The 19897-nt window shown below is 46.0% G+C and overlaps 1 protein-coding gene across 1 annotated transcript in view; it reads left to right on the top strand.

Annotated features, from left to right (window-relative positions):
- Nucleotides 1–16641, top strand: part of LOC119417353 (1-phosphatidylinositol 4,5-bisphosphate phosphodiesterase eta-2) — a 116573-nt gene extending 99932 nt beyond the window's left edge. The window contains exons 14-23 of the mRNA XM_037684558.1: nucleotides 423–523; nucleotides 949–1037; nucleotides 2186–2368; nucleotides 2467–2574; nucleotides 2694–2818; nucleotides 3904–3988; nucleotides 4262–4408; nucleotides 4760–4839; nucleotides 10746–11997; nucleotides 15024–16641. Of these exons, the coding sequence (XP_037540486.1) occupies nucleotides 423–523; nucleotides 949–1037; nucleotides 2186–2368; nucleotides 2467–2574; nucleotides 2694–2818; nucleotides 3904–3988; nucleotides 4262–4408; nucleotides 4760–4839; nucleotides 10746–11997; nucleotides 15024–16570 (3717 nt within the window). The 3' untranslated portion in view covers nucleotides 16571–16641. The remainder of the gene's footprint in view (nucleotides 1–422; nucleotides 524–948; nucleotides 1038–2185; nucleotides 2369–2466; nucleotides 2575–2693; nucleotides 2819–3903; nucleotides 3989–4261; nucleotides 4409–4759; nucleotides 4840–10745; nucleotides 11998–15023) is intronic.
- The last annotated feature ends 3256 nt before the right edge of the window (nucleotides 16642–19897 follow it).

The raw sequence follows: 19897 nt of genomic DNA, 5'->3' as shown, positions 1-19897 counted from the left end.
TGCACATGAGAAGAATAAAGCGTCTGTGGTTTATTGGACCGTCGGTGATTGTGACTCAACTCTACAGCTTATGGTAGAAATGGACGTTCAGTTCACGGGCAACAGGCAACCACGTGTAAACTGTTTGATGGACATTCCTGCAGTCGGCGTGCCCAACCTCAAAACTCGAGACGTCTGTCACCGTGCTGTAAAAAAGCTGCACATTTCAGAGTGGCCTTTTGTTGTGGTCAGCCTAAAGCTGACTGTGATGTAATCATTCTGTATTGTCAGCACCTCGACGTGCCACACCTGTGAGGTGGTGTAAAATCCTCACTTCTGCCCCCGATTGTTGCACAGAACCAGCTGGTTCTTTCCTCGTGTTCCGCCACGTTCCTCGCTTCGTTTTTAACTTTGTTCTTTGTTGTTTTTTAATGTTTGAACAGAAAAAGTCCTCCAAGCTGAAAAAGACGTCGAGCCTCGAAGACACTGACACGGACCAGGAGAGCACGAGCAGCGCCTCCCGCGCTCCGCTGCACCACAGCAAGTACGTCACACACACACACACACCTGGATGCAGGTGATGGAGAAAAAGCAAACAGGAAGAGGTTTTAACCCGGAGTTTCAAATTAAATCTTTCAAATACTTTAACCCAGTGGTTCCCAACACTGGTCCTTGAGGAACACCATCCTGCATGTTTTAGTTGTTTCTCTGCTCCATCATGCCTGATTCAGTGATTTAATTACATCATCATGTCCTACGGAAGCCTGTTGATTCAAATCAGGTGTGTTAAAGCAAAGAAACAACTAAAACACGCAGGATGGTGTTCCTCAAGGACCAGTGTTGGGAACCACTGCTTTAAACTCTACTCCTGCTCTGTGGTGGATGGGATTATTCTGAGCGCAGGTCGTAGAGTCGATACGGAGATGTTGGAGTTTGAACACCCTTTAACTTTTTATTTTGGCTCCACAGGAAGAAGAAAACCATGAAGCTGTCCAGAGCTCTGTCCGATCTGGTGAAGTACACTCGCTCTGTGGGTCTCTACGACGTGGAAACACAAGGTGGGCGTCTGGGGCTTCTTATAGAACCTGATCCCAGCCGACACTTTCTGATTCCGTTTGTAGAAACGCCTCGAGGATCCAAAGTTGCCTCATTTGGAGAACTTTATGGAGCTCATTTAACTTCCTCACAGAGGAAGTAGTTCCCCACAGCGGCAGGAAGGGTCAAGCATTTGTTCCTGCAGTCTTTGCTTGTTTTAGAAAAGAGTGCAGAGTATTTATGAGAGGTCAGTATCTTACCTGCTGGAGTTGTGTTGGGGTGGTTGGTATGGTGGCACAGAGGTTAGAGAAGGTGAGCCTGTGATCGGAAGGTCGCCCGTTCAACTCCCCAGACCGACATCAAAATGTGGGTGGGAAAGGTGAAGCACCCATACCTGCCTCCACCCTCATTTGCCCCACTCTGGACCCTTGAGCAAGGCCCTTAACCCCCACCATCTGCTCCCCTGGCTGCTCTAGATGGCAGCGCTGCTCCACTCAGAGGGCTGTGGTAGCTCCGTGGTCTGTGGTTGTGCCTGGAAGGAAATCTGGCATAAAAACGATCACTTGGTCTTCATGCGAGTTATTTCACCTGAGGAAGGAACCGGCCTAAAGAAAAAAGTATCTTACCTGCTGTAGACAGCAGTTGGAGTCGTCTTTATAGAAATTTTAATGAAGCTAACGGTAGAAACTGTAAAGAGTAATTTTCTGTCGTCTAAAACGGTTCTAAACTTTACTAATACTTTGATGGCAGGTTATATTAAATATATGTTGGTGTGAACGTTTGAGTCTTGTTTTTATTTTGATGGTTTTGTAAACTCAGATTATGAAACCGTTTAATTTGTTAAAGTGTGAGCGCTGTGTTAGAACAGCTGGAGGATCTCCTCCTCTTTGTGTTGGCGAGGCTGCATGGAATTTCTCTGGGAATCCTGAAAGCCTTTTCCAGATCCTCAAAACAAGCTGGAGAACCGACCTCCAGTGACCCCCCCAGCAACTCAACGAGGGTCCAGACCTGTTCCACAAGCAGCCACCCTGCTCCTCCATCGTAGCCTCCTCTTGACTGCTTGTGTCCACTCGCTGCCTCCACAGTTGTGACGGAACGTTCCTAGAAATGATCAGAACTCACGAGTTTGTGCCTCGTGATAACCAGAAGGTCTTTGTTGTTTCTGCGACAGCCAACTGCAGCTGGCAGGTGTCCTCTCTGAGCGAGACCAAAGCTCACCAGTTGATGCAGCAGAAACCAGCGTCCTTCATCCAGTTCAACCAGCGGCAGCTCTCCCGGATCTACCCCTGCTCTTACCGAGTGGACTCCTCCAATTTCAACCCCCAGCCCTTCTGGAACGCTGGCTGCCAGTTCGGTGCGCGCCGCCTCCGTCTCCAGTTTGGTTCCACGTGAAGTTTTGATTCAGATGTAGCTTTAGTTTAATAATCTGCTCATTCCTTCGTTTGGTTTCAGTTGCACTCAACTACCAGTCTGAGGGTCGAGTCCTTCAGCTCAACAGAGCTAAATTCTACAGTAACGGCAACTGTGGCTACATCCTGAAACCTGCGTGCACGTGTGAAGGTCTGTTCAGGACGAGGAGACGTGTCGTTTGTCGTCACATATATTTGACATTTGATCAAGATTCAACTCTGAAAACGATCATGTTAGGTTTTACAACAAGCCCATTCTGCTCACCTCAGGTGCCTTCAATCCAAACCTGGAGGACCCGCTGCCTGGGCAGATGAAGAAACAGCTGGTGTTGAAGATCATCAGTGGACAGCAGCTGCCCAAACCCAAAGACTCTATGCTGGGGGACAGAGGAGAGGTAGGACACTGCCGTCCCAAATGGCTGAAAATTCTAGAAATTCATTGTATTTTTATTAAATAACTTCAACATCTCTGTGGGACAATAAAGGCTCTTTCTATTCAAGAATGCAAGAATTCTGCAATGTCAAAGGTCTCATCGTCTGGCTGGAAGTAGTTTTTGCAGCTGATTTTAGATGGTTGGGTGTGATAAACGTTTGCCTGGATACAGAGGATGCAAGTGTGGATACGGTAAACCGACAACACGGATATGTAGAAACGGTAAATGGTAGATTTGATGCATGTGTATACAGTAGGTAGATAGATGTGTACGCATCTTGGATGAGTACAGCGAACAGGTGTGTAAATATAAATGGATAGGGTGGGTAGATATAGATGCATATGGTGTACACTGGATGAATACAGTGAATAGATGTGTAGCTCCTGTAGAATAAGACGGTGAATAGATGTGTACACATCTTGGATGAGTACAGTGAACAGGTGCGTAGATATGGTGGACTATCCTCATACATGAAATGCCGGTTCCATCGTGGAGTCCAGTTTTCTGTGACTCTTAACGTTTGTATTTTTCTCTGAAGTAAAGTATGTCTGGGTTGTACCGCTCGTTTTAACCGAATCCTGTTGTCGTCTCAGACGTAAATTGTGTGAACGTTGAACGACCGACTGCTTCCAAAAGTTTGAGCGCACTATTCTTTATCAAACTTTACAATTTAATGTTTTATTTATTAGATTTTCTAAAGCTACACAACATAGCGAGAAGAAACTTGTCAAAAACCAAACAAAAATAAGAATAATTGTAAAATTCTGCATTAGCACTTTTTTTTAATTCGCCTCGTCTCTGTAAACTTTCTCTTGTCCTGCCCACAACTTTTGATCCGCTCAAGATAATTAAAGATAGTTCAAACTAATTTGTATCACCACTTCACGGCATGTCACAAAATCTTTTCATCACCCCTGCTCCAAGGTCAAGGCCACAAATCAAGGTCATATTTACAACAGGATCGTTTCTCGTGCGAGCCGCTGCTATAGATTGCCGTTTTATTTACGGGCTCTTTGTTGAAGTTTAACGTAACGTGACCGTTTCAGATCATCGACCCGTTTGTGGAGGTGGAGATCATCGGCCTCCCGGTGGACTGCTGCAAGGAGCAGACCAGAGTGGTGGACGACAACGGTGAGTTCGTCAGGAGACGACGATGTTCAGGTTCTTCCTGAAGTTGCTGGAGCAGATCTGTGTGTGCTGTTTCTGCTGAATGTGACCCTCACCTTCCTGTGTGAGATCTGATGAGCTCAGCTGGAGGAATTGTGCAGCGGCAGCAGCTTCCAGGCTGCCGTCTCTCACACTCGCGTCGTGAATTATTGATGATCGCTGAGCTCTCTCCTTCCTCTCTGCTGTTCTCCATGAACCCTCGCCGCCGCCTGCTCTGCAACCTCGCCCGGCTTCCAGGGTTCAACCCGATGTGGGAGGAGACTCTGGTGTTCACGGTTCACATGCCGGAGCTCGCCCTCGTGCGTTTCCTCGTGTGGGATCACGACCCGATCGGCCAGGACTTCATCGGGCAGCGCACCATCGCCTTCAACAGCATGATGCCAGGTGGGACGAAGGAGCCGCTCTCGCCTCCAAATCCTCACGTTTCAGCATTTCACTTTAAAAATCGTGTTTAAAATTTAAAGACAGAAGTTCTGAATTTTCTTAATATAACTTCTGCAGTTTATGTTGTCGTGCAGACGAGCCTTTGTTTTCTGGAAATAAGCAGCTCAGCATGTAAACAATAAGAATCTGTCCTTTAAATTTACAAGAACTGGATTCTGCTCAAAACGTTTCATCGATGGAGGTTTGAGACAAAAACTGAGAGGATTTTAAATGTTTGTTTTAGGGCATGAAGTCACGACTGCTGCAGGTTCTGTGTGAGTTTGTCTCTCAGTAGTTTCCCTCCATGTGCAGGCTTTCGCCACGTGTACCTGGAAGGTATGGAGGAGGCGTCCATCTTTGTTCACGTGGCGGTGAATGACATCACTGGTAAGGTAGGTACTCCTCAGGAAGAGCCGTCAGATTCACTCTTTGTCTTTAAGGTACTGGAAATGTCTTCAACTTAAGATAAAGAGAGCGTGTCATCACTCAGGTTTATAGTGACAGATATTACTCTTGGCTCGTCGTTCAGTCGCAGCAGCAGCTAGTTGTAGCACTTCCGCTGCAGCTTGAGGTACTTTAAAGAAAATGTTTACAAATCTTCAAGACATTTTTGTTCAAAATGCACGATTGGACATTTTAAAGGTTTAAAAATGATCGTTTGCCTGGACCGCTTCAAAATTTCAAGTTATTTCAAAATGGTCATGAGACGTCATGACACGAGAGACATGACGGTCCTGAATCAAACTATGGGCCATTTGTGCACGAGAGACGTGCACATCCTAAAATGCACAACGTGTAAAAACAAATTGAGATTTGACTTAATACATATGATTTTACACATTTCGTTACATACCTGCCATCTTTTGAAGTTTGTGCAGCCAAACAGGAAGTGACATCAGAGGGAAACTTTAAAAAGGTGAACTTCCTGTTCTTTGTTTATTGAAACCGTCCGAGTCTGACTCCAAATAATCAACAGAAACATCAGATTCTTCTGTTAGCAGAGTAGCTACACACAGGTGTTGCCTTTTGACATCACTTCCTGTTGCTGATCTTGAAAATATCACAACTTTCTAATAATGCATTTTATATTTATCATGAAAATTTGATGTCATGCACGTAGAACTCAAACCAAACACGGCACACTGATGCTGTTTCATACGAATCTTTATCCTCCTTCAGGTAAGATACTGTTGAACCTCGGTTTGAAACTGCTCCTCCGTCTTAGTTGAACTTTTATTAAAAGGCACTCTTTGCCAACTGTGAAATCAAACGTATTAAAGAGTAGCTAAATCAAACGGTGATGTTTCACTGGTTTTAAACATCAGAGTGTTTTTGTTGTTGTTTTTTATCTGTGTGCCTTTTTATGATTGTCCATTGTTGTCATCATTCTTTGTTAAAATCAGGTCTCTTGTAAATGAGTCCTCAAGACTCAATGGGATTAACCTGTCTAAATAAAATTTATATTTTATTTACTGTGTATATAACCCCCCCCCCCCCCCCCCCCCCCCTCATCACCTTAAACTGAGTATCTTTGATCATTTCTGCTCCGACATCTTAGACATGAACTGTTTATATTAATGAGAATCTTCGACTGTTTTGATTTATTACTTTATTGGGTTTCTTCATACAGTTGTTTCAGTCTGTGTGAATTCATCCAGGACTTGATAAATCCTGAGTTTAATCAAAACAACTGAGTCCAGCTGTTCTTTTTTTTTTTTAAACAACTCAAGTCCAGCTGTTTTCTTTAAAACTCAGGAACCCTTTCAGTCACAACTTTGATTTTTTTTTTTTAGTCTCCTGCCTCCGCTCTCATCCTTAAACGGCTGCTTTGTTGTTCGTTTTGCTTTGAACTTCCTTTTCTCTGCTGTCTCTGTGAGCTCTGTCTGACCCCCCCCCCCTCCCCCACTGTTTCTGTTTTTGTCCCCCCTCTCTGAGTTTCTCTCTTCCTGTGTCTGTTTGTGATTTCAGTGGACCCGTGTTTTACCAAACGCTCCTTAGTGGCAGGAAAATTTTAGGAGTCTTGAAGCTGCTGCTCAGAACTCAGGTGTAGTCCTGCATGAGACACAAACCCCCCCCCCCACCCCACCCCCACCCAACCTGCCGCCCAGCTCGCACCCCGCAGACACGGCATTAAAACACCGTCAGGCCAACTCATGCCCCACATGAGTTATGAAGGCTTGACCTGCCTGTGCCCCCATTAACCAAGTAGATCCACTGGTCCCAACATTAACCTGCAGATGTGACCGACGGACCGACTCGAGGCCTCGACAGCACCAGTACTGATTGATTTTACCAGTTAGAACTGGTATCCTCATCCAGGTAAAAAGGCTGAAATTCCATCAAACGCTGAAATACCCGTGCCCGACCTGCAGGCGTCAACGTTAAAGACCATAAAATAACCGGAGTTTCTTCCGGGCATTTAAAACCATTAAGTTGTAAAATGTTACGAGCTGTTCGGTCCCTGTGCAGTCGGTGCGAGAGTTTGGTTCACATTGCTGTTAACAACTGGGACCCCTTCATGGTGGGAGTTGGACTCTGCCTGGGCTGCCCGTTGTCGCCCATTCTGCATCCATCTCTGCTCTTTGCAGATGATGTGGTCCTGTTGGCATCATCGTGCCGTGATCTCCAGCTCTCACTGGAGCGGTTCACAGCCGAGTGTGAAGCGGCTGGGATGAGAATCAGCACCTCCAGATCTGAGACCATGGTCCTCAGTCAGAAAAGGGTGGATTGTTCTCTTCAGGTCGAGGGTGAGGTTCTGCCTCAAGTGGAGGAGTTCAAGTATCTCTGGGTTTTGTTCACGAGTGAGGGAAGAATGGAGCGTGAGATTGAACGATTGGTGCAGCATCTGCAGTATTGTGGACTCTGTGTCGGTCCGTTGTGGTGAAGAGGGAGCTGAGCTGTAAGACAAAGCTCTCTGTTTACTGGTCGGTCTACGTTCCTCCCCTCACCTCTGGTCATGAACTCTGGTAGAGACTGAAAGAACGAGATCGTGGATACAGGAGGTTGAAATGAGTTTCCTCTGCAGAGCTGGACTCTCCCTTAGAGACAGGGTGAGAAGTTCAGTTATCAGGAGAGACTCAGAGTAGAACCACTGCTCCTCCACATCCAGAGGAGCCAGTTGAGGTGGTTCAACATCTGGTAAGGATGCTCCCTGGGCGCCTCCCTAGGGAGGCATCAAAACATTAATTCTGAATCATTGGTTTTCCAGAAAACTAAGATAAGTTGAGGGATTTTGAATTTGCTCCTCTGAACTCGCCCACCAGCGGAGTTTGTCTGTGAATTATTGCCTTAATGTGCATAAGATTAACACGTGGAACCATTTTACTAATCGTTTTTGGTCGTCTGTGCCCAGTTGGTGCGTTGGAGTATTTGAAACCGTCAGGAGCAGAAATCAAACAGATGAATGCAAATTTCAGCTGAAGTGGCTGGAAGATGAGTTTAAAGTGCAGCTGCAGTTCGTCCGTCGTCAGGATGACGAAGGATTTTGTTGTTTGTAATAAATAAATGTAAAAAAAAGATCTTTAGCTTGGGCTGAACGGACCATGGAGGCGTAAGGGGGTTGAAGCCAACTCTCCCTTGATGCTGCTCTGTACCGTGAAGCGAGGTAGTAACAGAGTCGAAACGGTCGACATGTGAAAAGGTGCGCTGGCGTTGGGCGCACTCGACCTGCTTTAGTGTATTTCTTTCTGTTCAGCTGCTTTGGTTCTGGGAAATCAACCAAATTAACACTTGAAGACAAATATTTCTAACGTCTCCGTCTAACTATTTTTTTTGTTTCAAGTGTTTGAAGTTTATCATGAATATCTGCAATTTTAAAAACTACATGGGATTATAGCCTAATGAGGTGATGATGTACGGCCACCAGGACACGAGATTAAACCAGTTTATTATCGAGGGAGGGTCGATGATGGCGCACAGCAACTTGGTATTCAGCGATTTAACGATTTAATTTTAGGCTAAACCTTCATGGACTTAACTTTTGTACTAAATTGATGGCCGAGCTTTTTAACTAAAACAACCACTGGAAACAAATTCAAACTAAATGTTTCAACCTGCATTTTAATCATTTCATGACTTTTTACTGTATCAATCGTGTCGTCTTGCATGCTGTCTTTAAATCATCCACCTCAGCGTTCAGACTTTTTGGATCTACTTCTCATTTTTTGTTTTTATTTTTATATAAAAGATGTTTTTGTCTAAATAAATAAAAATGCTTTTCCATTTGAGGTTCCAAGGATTTATTTTAATTATTGACCAGTAATTTTCAGCATGTTTAAGGGATGTCTTGTTTACTTTGATTTGTATTTCTAAAAATCTCAAACAGAAATGTTATTGTGCACTAAAATAAAACTTCTCACCCGTCATCCGTGCAAATATCCAGACTGATCTAGACCAACTGCAGGAGGCTGTAAAACCAAACAAACACTGTTGTAACATTAGTGTTCAGCTCATAAACGTCCACTCTGAACGATCCTAAACTTTGTTTTTGTCCGTCGCAAAGTTAAGAGAAAATTAGAAGTGCCCTCCACCGTCCGAGCATGCGAGCGCGATAACATAAAAAATAAGTGAGGTGCTGACTTCCATTTTGGTGTGTGGCTGCATTAAGACGTAAGAAAGGTTCCTTTGGAAGATTGGGTTGCCAGGTCAAAATCCAAGATGGCCACCACCATACACACAAACACAAACAGGGTGACGATGGAGGAGTTGTGGTATTGCATGAGGAAATCTGAAGTGGCAGAGAACTATGTTAAACTGGTACAGGACATGTATGAGGACAGTAGGACATGTATGAGGACAGCAGGACAGTGGTGAGATGTGCTGTAGGAGTGACAGATGGCTTCAAGGTGGAGGTGGGAGTGCATCAAGGATCAGCTCTGAGCCCCTTCATGTTTACTCTGGTGATGGACTGACTAACAGATGAGGTCAGGCAGGAATCCTCGTGGACTAAGATGTTTGCAGATGACATTGCGGTCTGTGGTGAGAACAGGTAACAGGTGGAAGAGAACTTGGAGAGGTGGAGGTATGCACTGAAAGAAGAGGAGTGAAAGTCAGCCGTAGTAAGACAGAGTCCATGTGTGTGAATGAGAGGGAGGAGGTGGAACAGTGAGGCTACAAGGAGCAGAGGTCACAAAGGTGCAGGACTTCAAGGACTTGGGGTCCACTGTCCAGGAACATGGGGAGTGTGGTAAAGAGGTGAAGAAGAGAGTCCAGGCAGGATGGAGTGATGGAGAAAAGTTTCAGGAGTGATTTGTGACAAAAGAGTGTCAGCAAAGGTCAAAGGAAAAGTTTACAAGACAGTGATGAGACCAGCTATGTTGTATGGTCTGCAGACAGAGACATGGACAAAAAGACAGGAGACAGAACTGGAAGTGGCAGAAATGAAGATGTTGAGGTTCTCCTTAGGAGAGACAAGGATGGAGAAGATCGGGAATGAGATCATCAGCGGTACAGCACAGGTTGGACAACTGGGAGATAAAGTTAGAGGACCCACTGAGATGGTTTGGACATGTCCAGAGGAGGGACAGAGGTTTGGACATGTCCAGAGAAGGTACAGTGGGTATATTGGTAGAAGGATGTTAGAAATGCAGCTGCCAGGAAAAGGACAAAGAGGAGATATGCAGTTAGAGAGGACATGGAGGTAGTGAGGACAGAAAGAGATTAAGGAGGGCTCGCTGTGGAGACCCCTGAAGAAGGAACAGCTGAAGGAAGAAGAAGAAGTAGTAGTAGCAGCAGCAATATGGACCACCCCTATCATGGGGTGGCATCGACGTACAGTTTGTTTTTCACTGTTTCTCATTTAGATTTATTCTGTTTAATAAATAAAATGTTGGAATTTGTCGTGCGTTTCCATTCACTTGAAGTCAGATTAGTTCTAGGACCTGGTGAAGATGTCCTCAAAAGTTAAACCTTAACATTAGGAGGGTGACTGTAGAACATCAGAATGCTGAGTCGGCTCAAACAGACTAGGATTAAAACCCTCGTGTTCAGCAAAAAGACACAAAGTCTTTTGAATACTGTGTAAATGTGAGAGGACGCTTCAAGCATGTTTTATTCCCCACCAATATTCTCCTGCTGCTGCGCACACACTGGTCATCTGCCCAACACTTTGAATCCTGGAGGAGTTCAAAGCTGCCCGGCATGTTTTGCTGCTGAATGATCCCTCAGTGTGATCATTCCCAGTGGATTTTAATTAACGCATGCTCACTGGGCAGAGGCTGCTTGCGTTGTTGTGACACCGTGGACCTACTTGCAGTGACTTTATTAGTGGAAGACTTTGTTTGTTTTGTTTCTGTTTCAGGCCAAAGCAGCCGGCGGCATAAAAGGACTGTTTCACAGACACCCAAAGCAGTCTTCCCTGGACAGCCATGCTGCTGTGCACCACAGCCGTAAGCACCCGTTTGGCGCCCACCTCCTACGCCGTACCGCCAGCGCGCCCACCAGAGGTCAGCCCAAACCCAAGAAGGGCTTTCCAGAGATCGCCATCGACACCAAAGACTACAGCTCGGAGGGCGCCAGCGAGGAACGGGAGTCCGAGGACCGGGACAAGGCCTCAGCTGCTGCCGCTTACCAGTTCACGCCCCCACAACATCGTAACGGCGATTCGCTGGCCTCCCACCAAGCCAAGGGCCCCTGGGACTGTCCTGACACTAACGGAGCGTTTCACCCAGAGGAGGGTAAAGGTAAGGGCTCGTCTTTTGATCAGCGGCGACCCATGAGTGAGCCTCTAAAACGGGCCAGTCGTCTCTGTTTTCACGACCCGCTGGACATGAAGCCAGGGGTGTTCGCCCGAGTGGCGCTCAGTAGCACAGGGAGGGTGGGGATGTCGTCCAACTGCATCAACTGCGTGATTGGCTCCAAGGAAAGTCCAGAGTCCGAGAGAAAGAGCCGGGTTGTGGAAACGCAAGAAACCGAGTACAGGCAGACAGGCATGGAAGTCCAAAAGAGAAGTGAGCCTTCCTCAGCCAAGAAACGAGCCCAACCGGAACCAGCTACCGAGCCTCAGCACCAAGACACCCAGCCAGACTTGCATCTGGCCCAGCCTAAACCCAAATCCTGCATGGAAGCCCGGTTTCAGTACTCGCCCCAGGCTGTCCTTAGACCCATGCCTTTCCCCAGATCTAAAGCCAGACAGACTCTGGGTCCCCAACACTTAAGACCACATCCAGAAACCTCCCACAGGAGCGTTCGGTCCTGCAGCGTCCCCCGCAGACGCTCCCCCAACGCCATTACACCGGCGCCGTGCGTCACCCCGGACTGCAGGACCAGCCTCTGTTGGCAGCAGGTCACACCCCCCAACTACGGGGCCGTTTGCGGCTCGTTGCTGTCGCCGCTACCAAACTCGAAGTTGAACGAAGCTCTCCTGCTCAGCGACAGCAGCAGCTGCGACAGCTTCGGCAGTCTGAACAGCTTGGAGTCGCCTCCGATGCTGCCGCCCCGCTCCGTCCTCGACAGCCGCAAGAGGGCGGTGGGTACTCTGCAGCGAGAGATGAACGCCCTGTTCGTCCAGAAAATGGAAGAGCTGCACCATAAGTCTCCCATGTTTTTTGCTGGTAAGACGAGGCAGACGTAGAGGTAGACGTTGGGACGTAGCTTTAGTGGTTTGTTTTAGAGATCTGGAGTTAGCCTCCATGTTTGTTTCCCCCCTGTTCTGTTGTAGGCCCCCAATTCAGTCACCACTTCATCTCCCGCCTCACTGATAGTAGTACAGCACTGAACCCGTCATGTTTGCTCTTCCTAAACTGTTCCTTCTACGACCCAGATGCTAGTTCTTATACACATCTATATGTAGTTTTAAAAACCATCAGAATGTTCAGCTTGAACACAGAAACCGTAACAATTAGTTCATTTCACTTTCCAGCATCAAAGTTTAGGTTCAGTGTTCAAACCCGTAAGTTCACTTTCTCAAATGTTCAGTCGCCTTGAAAGACGAGCCGGCAGTGACCCGAGACGGGATCAGATTCAGTCAGAAACCAGCTGGTTCTTTTGGGCCATTGAGAATCTGTTAGAAAATTATTTGAAAGAATCAGTCGAGTCGAGGACTGAAGTTTGACCAAATGTTGCAAACGAAATGCACCAGACGCCCTCAGGATTCAACGTGTCATCCTTACAGCAACGTGCGTTCACACCTGTAGGTTTACAAAGTTTATCATGGTGGATGCTCAACAATAAGAAAAAACATTTTTTTCTATCGGATTCAATTGTTTGTAAAACTTTAAAATCAGTCGCAGTTTTATGCATAGTTTGCATGCCCTGCGTCTTATACACCGACGTAACACATTTATGGATTTTTTTTCCATATTTATAAACCGTTTTGGCTGAGAGATGACCGTTTTCATTCGACTGAAAATATTGAACACTACCATTTTCAGCCACTAGATGGCACACGAGTAGTATGGCATGCCATTATCATGTATTAGGTAAAAGTGACTATTAATGACACAATCGGCTTGCCATAGTCTGCCACCATCGTCTGTCTGGAGCAACCGTCAAATCAGCTTCATTTCTCTGCGCCGCCCCGACGAAATGCAGCTGATTTGACCTTCGAAGTGCATTTATTAAGTAAAAGTTCAACTGAGACGCACCTCTACTATAATGTCGAGCAAACAAATTGTTTTAGGTGCTTGTTAAATTTGGAAGAAATGCACAGCAAGTTATCCTGTGCATGCGCCTACTTCCGCTTATTGGCTTTTGAAAATGCAGCTGATTTGATCGTCAAAAGTGCAATTATTAAGCAAATGTTAGACTGAGACACACCTTTACTATAATTTCAAACAAACAATTGTTTGTTTTTAAGTGTTATTCTTGTTAAAGTTCTCCGGTGCACGCTCCCGCGGCCACCATTTGGCAGCCAATTGATTTTTTTGGCACATCACCAGCCCACGCTTCCAGGTTGTCAGCGGTGACGCAGAATAGAAGCAACATATTTGTGTTTTTCCACTTTATTAGACATATATGAACAGATGCGACTTATGGTATGGTATGGTATGGTATGGTGTGGTATGGTATGGGGCGGTGCGACGTCTACGGTGGAAAATGCGGTGTACGCCAGTCGAAGGCAGATGTTTTATGGTGTAGTCTCTCTACAAACAAACTGATCTGCTCAAGATAATCGATTGAAACTTTATCCCTAGACAGAGTAATAATGTGCACTTTTAATCACCCCAGCTCCAAAGTCAAGGTCACAAGTCAAGGTCAAAGTTGAAACGCAGACTTTCTCGTTCATAACTTCCAATCTGCACAAGATAGTTTAACTGAATTTCATACGATCTTGTACCACCACCAAATGGTGTCGCTCTAAGGTCAACGTCGCAAATCAAGGTCAAAGGTTATACAAGGTCTTTGCTTGTCCGGGACGTTGATGATCTAGATTGCTGAATAAGTTTGTCGTCGGCGTACAATGTGCCTTACTCTTGTTGGTTGTTTGTCCGCGAGGCGTTCGCGGCTTGATAAACAGTTTATGAACGAGTGGAGGCGTCTTGAAGAGGAGCTCGTCTCCGTGAAAGACTCCGAGTGGACCTCTCTGAGCTGCGAGTGTTTCAGACGAGTTGGAGAATCAAAATTGAGACAGATGAAGATCTTGTTGAAGTCTGTGTTTGAGCCGTGCGGATGCTTTTTGTGCAGCTCGTCTAAAAACCGCGGCCTCCATTAAACCCGCCCGACCCGATTTGTTCCCACATTTATGATTTAATCTACAGAGTACACGTTGGACCAGAAGACGGGCAGACTGAGACCAGTCTGGTCTTACCAGGCATCATTTTCGGTTAATTCCTTCAACACTTACAACTGCTGAGCCTCCGTCAGCCTGAGTTTCTTGTGATGGCCCATCAGAACCATCGTCCTTTGGGGGGAATCAAACTGTTCAGAGAACTCGAGTATTCGTTTCTGGATGCCTTGGAATAAAATCTGTTTGCTGGGTCAGGAGGTTCTGGTGGACTACTACTGTCCAGATTAGCCGTTTTTATTCTGTGGTTTCTGCGTCTTCAAAGCCCCGTGTGCATCAAACGCTTTCTGTCGTAGAAACCGCTTCCTCGCCCGTTTTCCCTCGTTCCTGTTTGGATAACTTCGTTTTCCTCTCTGTCCCTTTTTGCACGCTTTCTCTGTTCCTAGTGCAGAACTGAGGGGATGACCAGAACCAGGTAAACTCTCTGAATGCATGTCCTTTCACCTCATCCGTCTCTTCTCACCACCCATTGATCCACTCACCACGGGGGTTATGTGTGTGGGGGGGTGGGGGTTCATCTTCATGTTCACATGTTTGTTAAACCCATTAATGGAAGCGCTGGGAGCACCACATCACTGAGGGTGTGGGACGAATCGTTTTGTGCACACAATGTTTTTTGTTGACCGTCTCGTGGAGTTTTGTGTAACTTTCATAACGAATGTTTGTTTCAGCTCAGTCTTTTAAAGTAACAGCAGCGCTCTTAGCAGGTAGTCACAGAGCTGGATCGGTCGAGGTGTGCAAGCATCTTGTCACCAGCTCAGAAACGTCTTGTAATTTTGGCTGAATTTAAAACCAGAAGGGTTTAAGGGACTGGATAATTCAGCAGGTGTGATCAAATGTTCAATCTCTCCACAGACTGTTCCTCGGTGCAGAAACCGGCCGCCCCTCCTCTGTTTCCTGCTCTTCAAGCTGAAGACGACGGTTGCAGCCGTTCCGTCTGCTCAGCCTCCACTCCAAAAGACAAGCCGTCTTCACATCAGTCTTTTTCCACACCTCTGCACTCACAGTCGCCAATAATCGCCTCCTCACCGGCTGCTCCTTCAATTGTTGTGTACAGTCCGACCAACGGGACCGGAGAGCTCAAACCCCCAAACTTCCCCAAACTGACTGCTGAGAAAATGGAACTGTCCCCACACGCTCAAGGTACCACGACAAGCCACGGAGCTGCAATGGAAACAAACCGTGAAACTTCTGGACCAAAGACGACCGGCCACGGAGCGACGCCCCTCAGTGAAACCACATCCCTTAGAACCCCGACAGTCCCTGCAGCACAGCCACTCCAGACCAGGAGAGCCCTGTTTAACCCGTCAAATTTACCAGTAAGACGAGCAAAAAGTGACGGACATGCTGGGGTCGATGGAGCTCTCGGTCAGTCAGCGGTACCAGAGGTCTGTACGGATGCTACCATGAACGATCGCATTTGGAGGAAACTGGAGCCCGGCAGCCACAGAGACAGCATGTCCTCCTCCTCCAGCATCTCCTCGAACGACACAGTCATTGACCTCTCCCTTCCTAACCTAACTGGGAAGACTCTCTCTGCTCTGCCCAATCCCAGTACCTACCGCGAACCTCCCTGGGTCACCCGCCGGCGCTCTGTGCTGGGCTCCTGCGACACCCTGCGGGTCACCAAGAGCAAGTCAAACCCCAATCTTCAGCAAAACAACTGTTCTGTAGACGAGTTTAAGCCCCGCCCACTGCATCCAGATCAGGAAGGCTCACTGGCTCAGAGGAGGCACACCTGGTGCCGGCTGTACATGGAAGGACTCAAACAGGCTTCACCCAAAAGGCCGTCCACCGCAACTCCGACCTCCGCTACCGGATCTTTAATGTCCAAAAGCCTCGGGGACTTGACCTCTGACGACATCTCCTGCAACTTTGACAGCAAGTACCGCAGCATCAGCCGCAGCTTCATCGTTCGGTCCTCCAGGGACCAGCTCCGTAAGGGCAGCCTGCTTAAGTCCAGACCTCAAAGCGACCTGACAGAGCAGCTGCGTAAGCTGACCGACGTGGAGCCCCTAAACCCCAGTGACTTTGCCCCAGAAAACCAGCCCAAAGACTCCCCAGAGGACAGTCCTGATGAGACCCTGGTGCGACGGACCTCCTCCAGGAGCCAAAGCAGGGTGCGCTACATAGCAAACAGGGCCAGGAAGGCCCAGGAGAGACAGAGGCTGCAGTGTCTTATCCAGGGCCGGAGTGCTAGCTTTAGTCATACTGGTAGCATTGGGAGTAGTCCCATTGAAGAGAGGGGGAACCCTGAGGGGGCATGCTCCGTGGCCCACAGTCCCTGCAGCAGCCTGGACCTTCTGAGTCAGCTAACCCCCCCTGAAGCCCCGCCTGCTCTTCAGCCTCGGTCTGGCCCGGACTCTGAAAACAGTGAACTCTTTTTCGTGCTCCAACTTTAAGAACCAAGAGACGCAGCTAATTTAATTAATTTTTTACTGCAGAACATCCGACAGAACTGTTCCTTTGAGTCTGTAACAGATCCAGGATTCGGTTTGTGACTCCTTGTACAGTTAGACGTCATTAGGTGCCTTGGAACGGCAGAAACTGAATGCACTGACAACAAGGGGGTCCGGATCGGCGCGGACCGTTTAATCAAGTCTGTCCTGCAGGTTTAAGGTTCTGCAGCGGGACAACATCAAGAACTGCCCTAAACCTTCCTGTTGGTTCCTGCTGTGAAGACTCCAAGGACTAGAACGTCTGAATTTATTCTGCGAAGTGAAGCAGGAACATTTCATATGCAGACTGTCATCTTTTACTTTTTATTTGACCATTCTGTAGCAATACATGTTAATTTAACGGGTTTTAACGTTTCTTTTTAAATCCAGCTATAACGACGAACTTTTATTAGATTCTTTGTCGAGGCATTAATTCATCTCAGCAATATTTTGAAGGTGATAGCATGTCCTGATATTAAAGAAAATGTCCTGTTTGATGCCAAATAGCGAGGCTAGTCTTTTGTCTTTACTGGTTTTAAAAGTTTTATTTTATTTCTCATTTGTGTTGTGGTTTTATTTTAAATTGACTGACTTTGTAAAATATGGCATGTCGCAGCGCTGAGATCCTGAAGCAAACCTCAAAACGTCAGAAGTCATTCCATGTCGACTGCATGCCTTTTATGCACTAGTTACTTACATGAGGCTTTGCTTTATTTTACTAAGAGTTTTTATATGAAGATTTTAATATTTTAACTGTAGTTTTGTTTCTATTGTGTCACATGGTGGTCCGCAGGGCGCTGTGTTCGGGTCCCTGTGTTCTCATTTGATCTGTGGTACTGATCCATGACGGGAATGATCTTTGTCGAAGCACGTTTCGTCCACCAGCTGTAACCGTTTGCCGTCCAAGTTCTTTGTTCTGAGGACATCAAGTTTGAGCAAAATATGTAATTATGACCCGAATAAAACTCCGATATTAAATGAACTTTTTTTTTTCATTCATTCGACCTTTATTTCTACAGGTTAGTCTCATTGAGCCTCACAGACTCGTTTACGAGAGACCTGTTTTTTTAAGAGTGATGACAACAGGGGACAATCATAAAAGAAAGCTTATAAATTAAGAAGAATAAATGAAAGAAAATTTAAAATGTTATTAAAAAAATGGGTACATTATAAGGCGATGTAGAAAACTAAAAACAAAAACATGTCTGCATTTATTCTTGGCAGGAACTTATCAGATGTTTGAAGCCACTTGGAGAGGTCAAGGTCGAGAGCTTCAGATCTTTTTACAAGATATTCCAGGAAACCGGAGCGGAGTAGGAGAAGGTCCTTTTGTCTAGTTCAGTCCTCACTGAGGGAACACTGCAGGTAATAATGTCCTGAGAGCGCACGCTGTAGCTGCACTCACACAGAGACATGTAGGAGGAGATGTATGAAGGCAGCAGACCAGGAAGTGATTTAAAGATGAAAATACCAGTGAGAGAGTCTGAAGTTAATGATGACCAGTTAACCAGTGAATACTGGGTGCAGTGGTGGGTACGTTCGTTACAGCCAGTTATGAATCTTAGTGCACCGTGATAGACAGCATCCAACATCTGCAGGTTCTTGTAGGAGCGTTCATGTAAATAATGTCACCGTGATCAATGGAGGGAAGGAAAGTCACAGATACAAGGTGTTTCCTAACATTCAGAGTTAGACAGGATCTGTTTCTGAAAAAGAAACTCAGTTTAACTTTCAGTTTCTTTACCAAGTTTTCCACATGGAGCTTAAAAGAGCTGCAAATCGACCAAGATACCAGAATATTTGTAGGAATTGACAAACTCAATAGGGACACCATTCGAGGTTAAAATCAGGAACTGCTGGGACAGACTTCCTGTTTGGAAAAAAAAAAACATGTCTGGTTTTGTCTGTGTTTAGGACAAGTTTGAGACAGAATAAAACCAACTGGATTATGTAAAAGGCAGATTGCAAAAAGCTAGAAAACATAAGCAACTGTTTTAGGTCGACGATAAACAACTGTCATCAGCAGAGAAGTGTAAGGAAGCATCAGGAATGAGCTGACCTACATTACTTATGTAGATGGGGCGGCTGTGGCTGAGTAGTTAGAGCAGTCGTCCTCCAAGGCAAGAGTCGGGGGTTCGATTCCACCAGCAGTCACATGCCGAAGTGTCCCTTGGCAAGACACTGAACCCCTCATTGCCTCCGATGTGCGTCTCATCAGTGTAAAGCACTGATTATTTGTATAGATCTAGTAGTGATGTATGAATGGGTAAAGGAGGCACAGATTGTTGTAAAGAGCTTTGAGTGTCTTGATAGAAAGGAGCTGTATAAGTGCAGTCCATTTACCGTTTAGATTGTGAAGAGGGTGTGTCCAAACTCTGAGCCTTGTGGTTCACCATTGTTAACCGTTAAATAACTGGAAGAAGTACCATCAAGGTCATAGTTTAAACGATACATTTGTTGATGTGGAGTATTGCTCTAAATGGTAAAGACACTCAAAGCTCTTTACAACAATCTGTGCCTCATTTACCCATTCACACAGCACTATACTAGATCTATACAAAGCTAATTGAACAAATCATTCTAAAGAGACTAATCAGTGTTTTAATCACATTCATACACTGATGGGACACACATCAGAGGCTATGAGGTGTTCAGTGTCTTGCCCAGGGACACTTCAGCGTGTGACTGCTGGTGGAATCGAACCCCCAACTCTCCCATTGGAGAACGACTGCTCTCACCACTCAGCCACACTTGTCCCATAGATTTCTGTGCAAAGTTTGATGGGTTTGGACTGTTCCGTATGTGGTACTTTTTAAAAAGTTATTTAAATTTTACTTTTAATTTTAGGCTGAGTTAGCTCTAAACGACTGGCAAGTTCTTTGTGGACTTAGATTTAAAAGTAAATAAATAAAATCCAGCGCTCGTGTCCATTTTTTCCCTGAAGGAACACTTGTTGGCACCAAGTTGAAGGATAATTTGACAATAATAAACATGTTAGTAATTACCTTTTACCTGATTTCTGATGGCAGCTGATTGTTTTATGAAGCCAGGCTCTGAAATTTAATCTTAAAAAAAAAAAAAAGACACTGTTGGTGTCGCCACCTAGTGGTGCAGCGTGGCTACTTCAACATTTTTGTTAAAACGTGCGAATACACAAAAACAAAAGTCTAAACGGAAGTAAATACCCTGTGAAGTGTAGATGGGGCCCCATAAGAAGCTCTTGGCTCTGAAAGCGACTGAACGGCCCCCGACTGAAGCGTCCGTCCCTTCAGGCCTGACGGAACGTTTGTC

Source organism: Nematolebias whitei, chromosome 11 (assembly GCF_014905685.2).
Source record: "Nematolebias whitei isolate Nwh7 chromosome 11, NemWhi1, whole genome shotgun sequence".
In the NCBI taxonomy this organism is placed as follows: domain Eukaryota; kingdom Metazoa; phylum Chordata; class Actinopteri; order Cyprinodontiformes; family Rivulidae; genus Nematolebias; species Nematolebias whitei.
The sequence above is the reverse complement of the archived record's forward strand: the minus strand, read 5'-3'. Positions and strand labels throughout refer to the sequence as shown.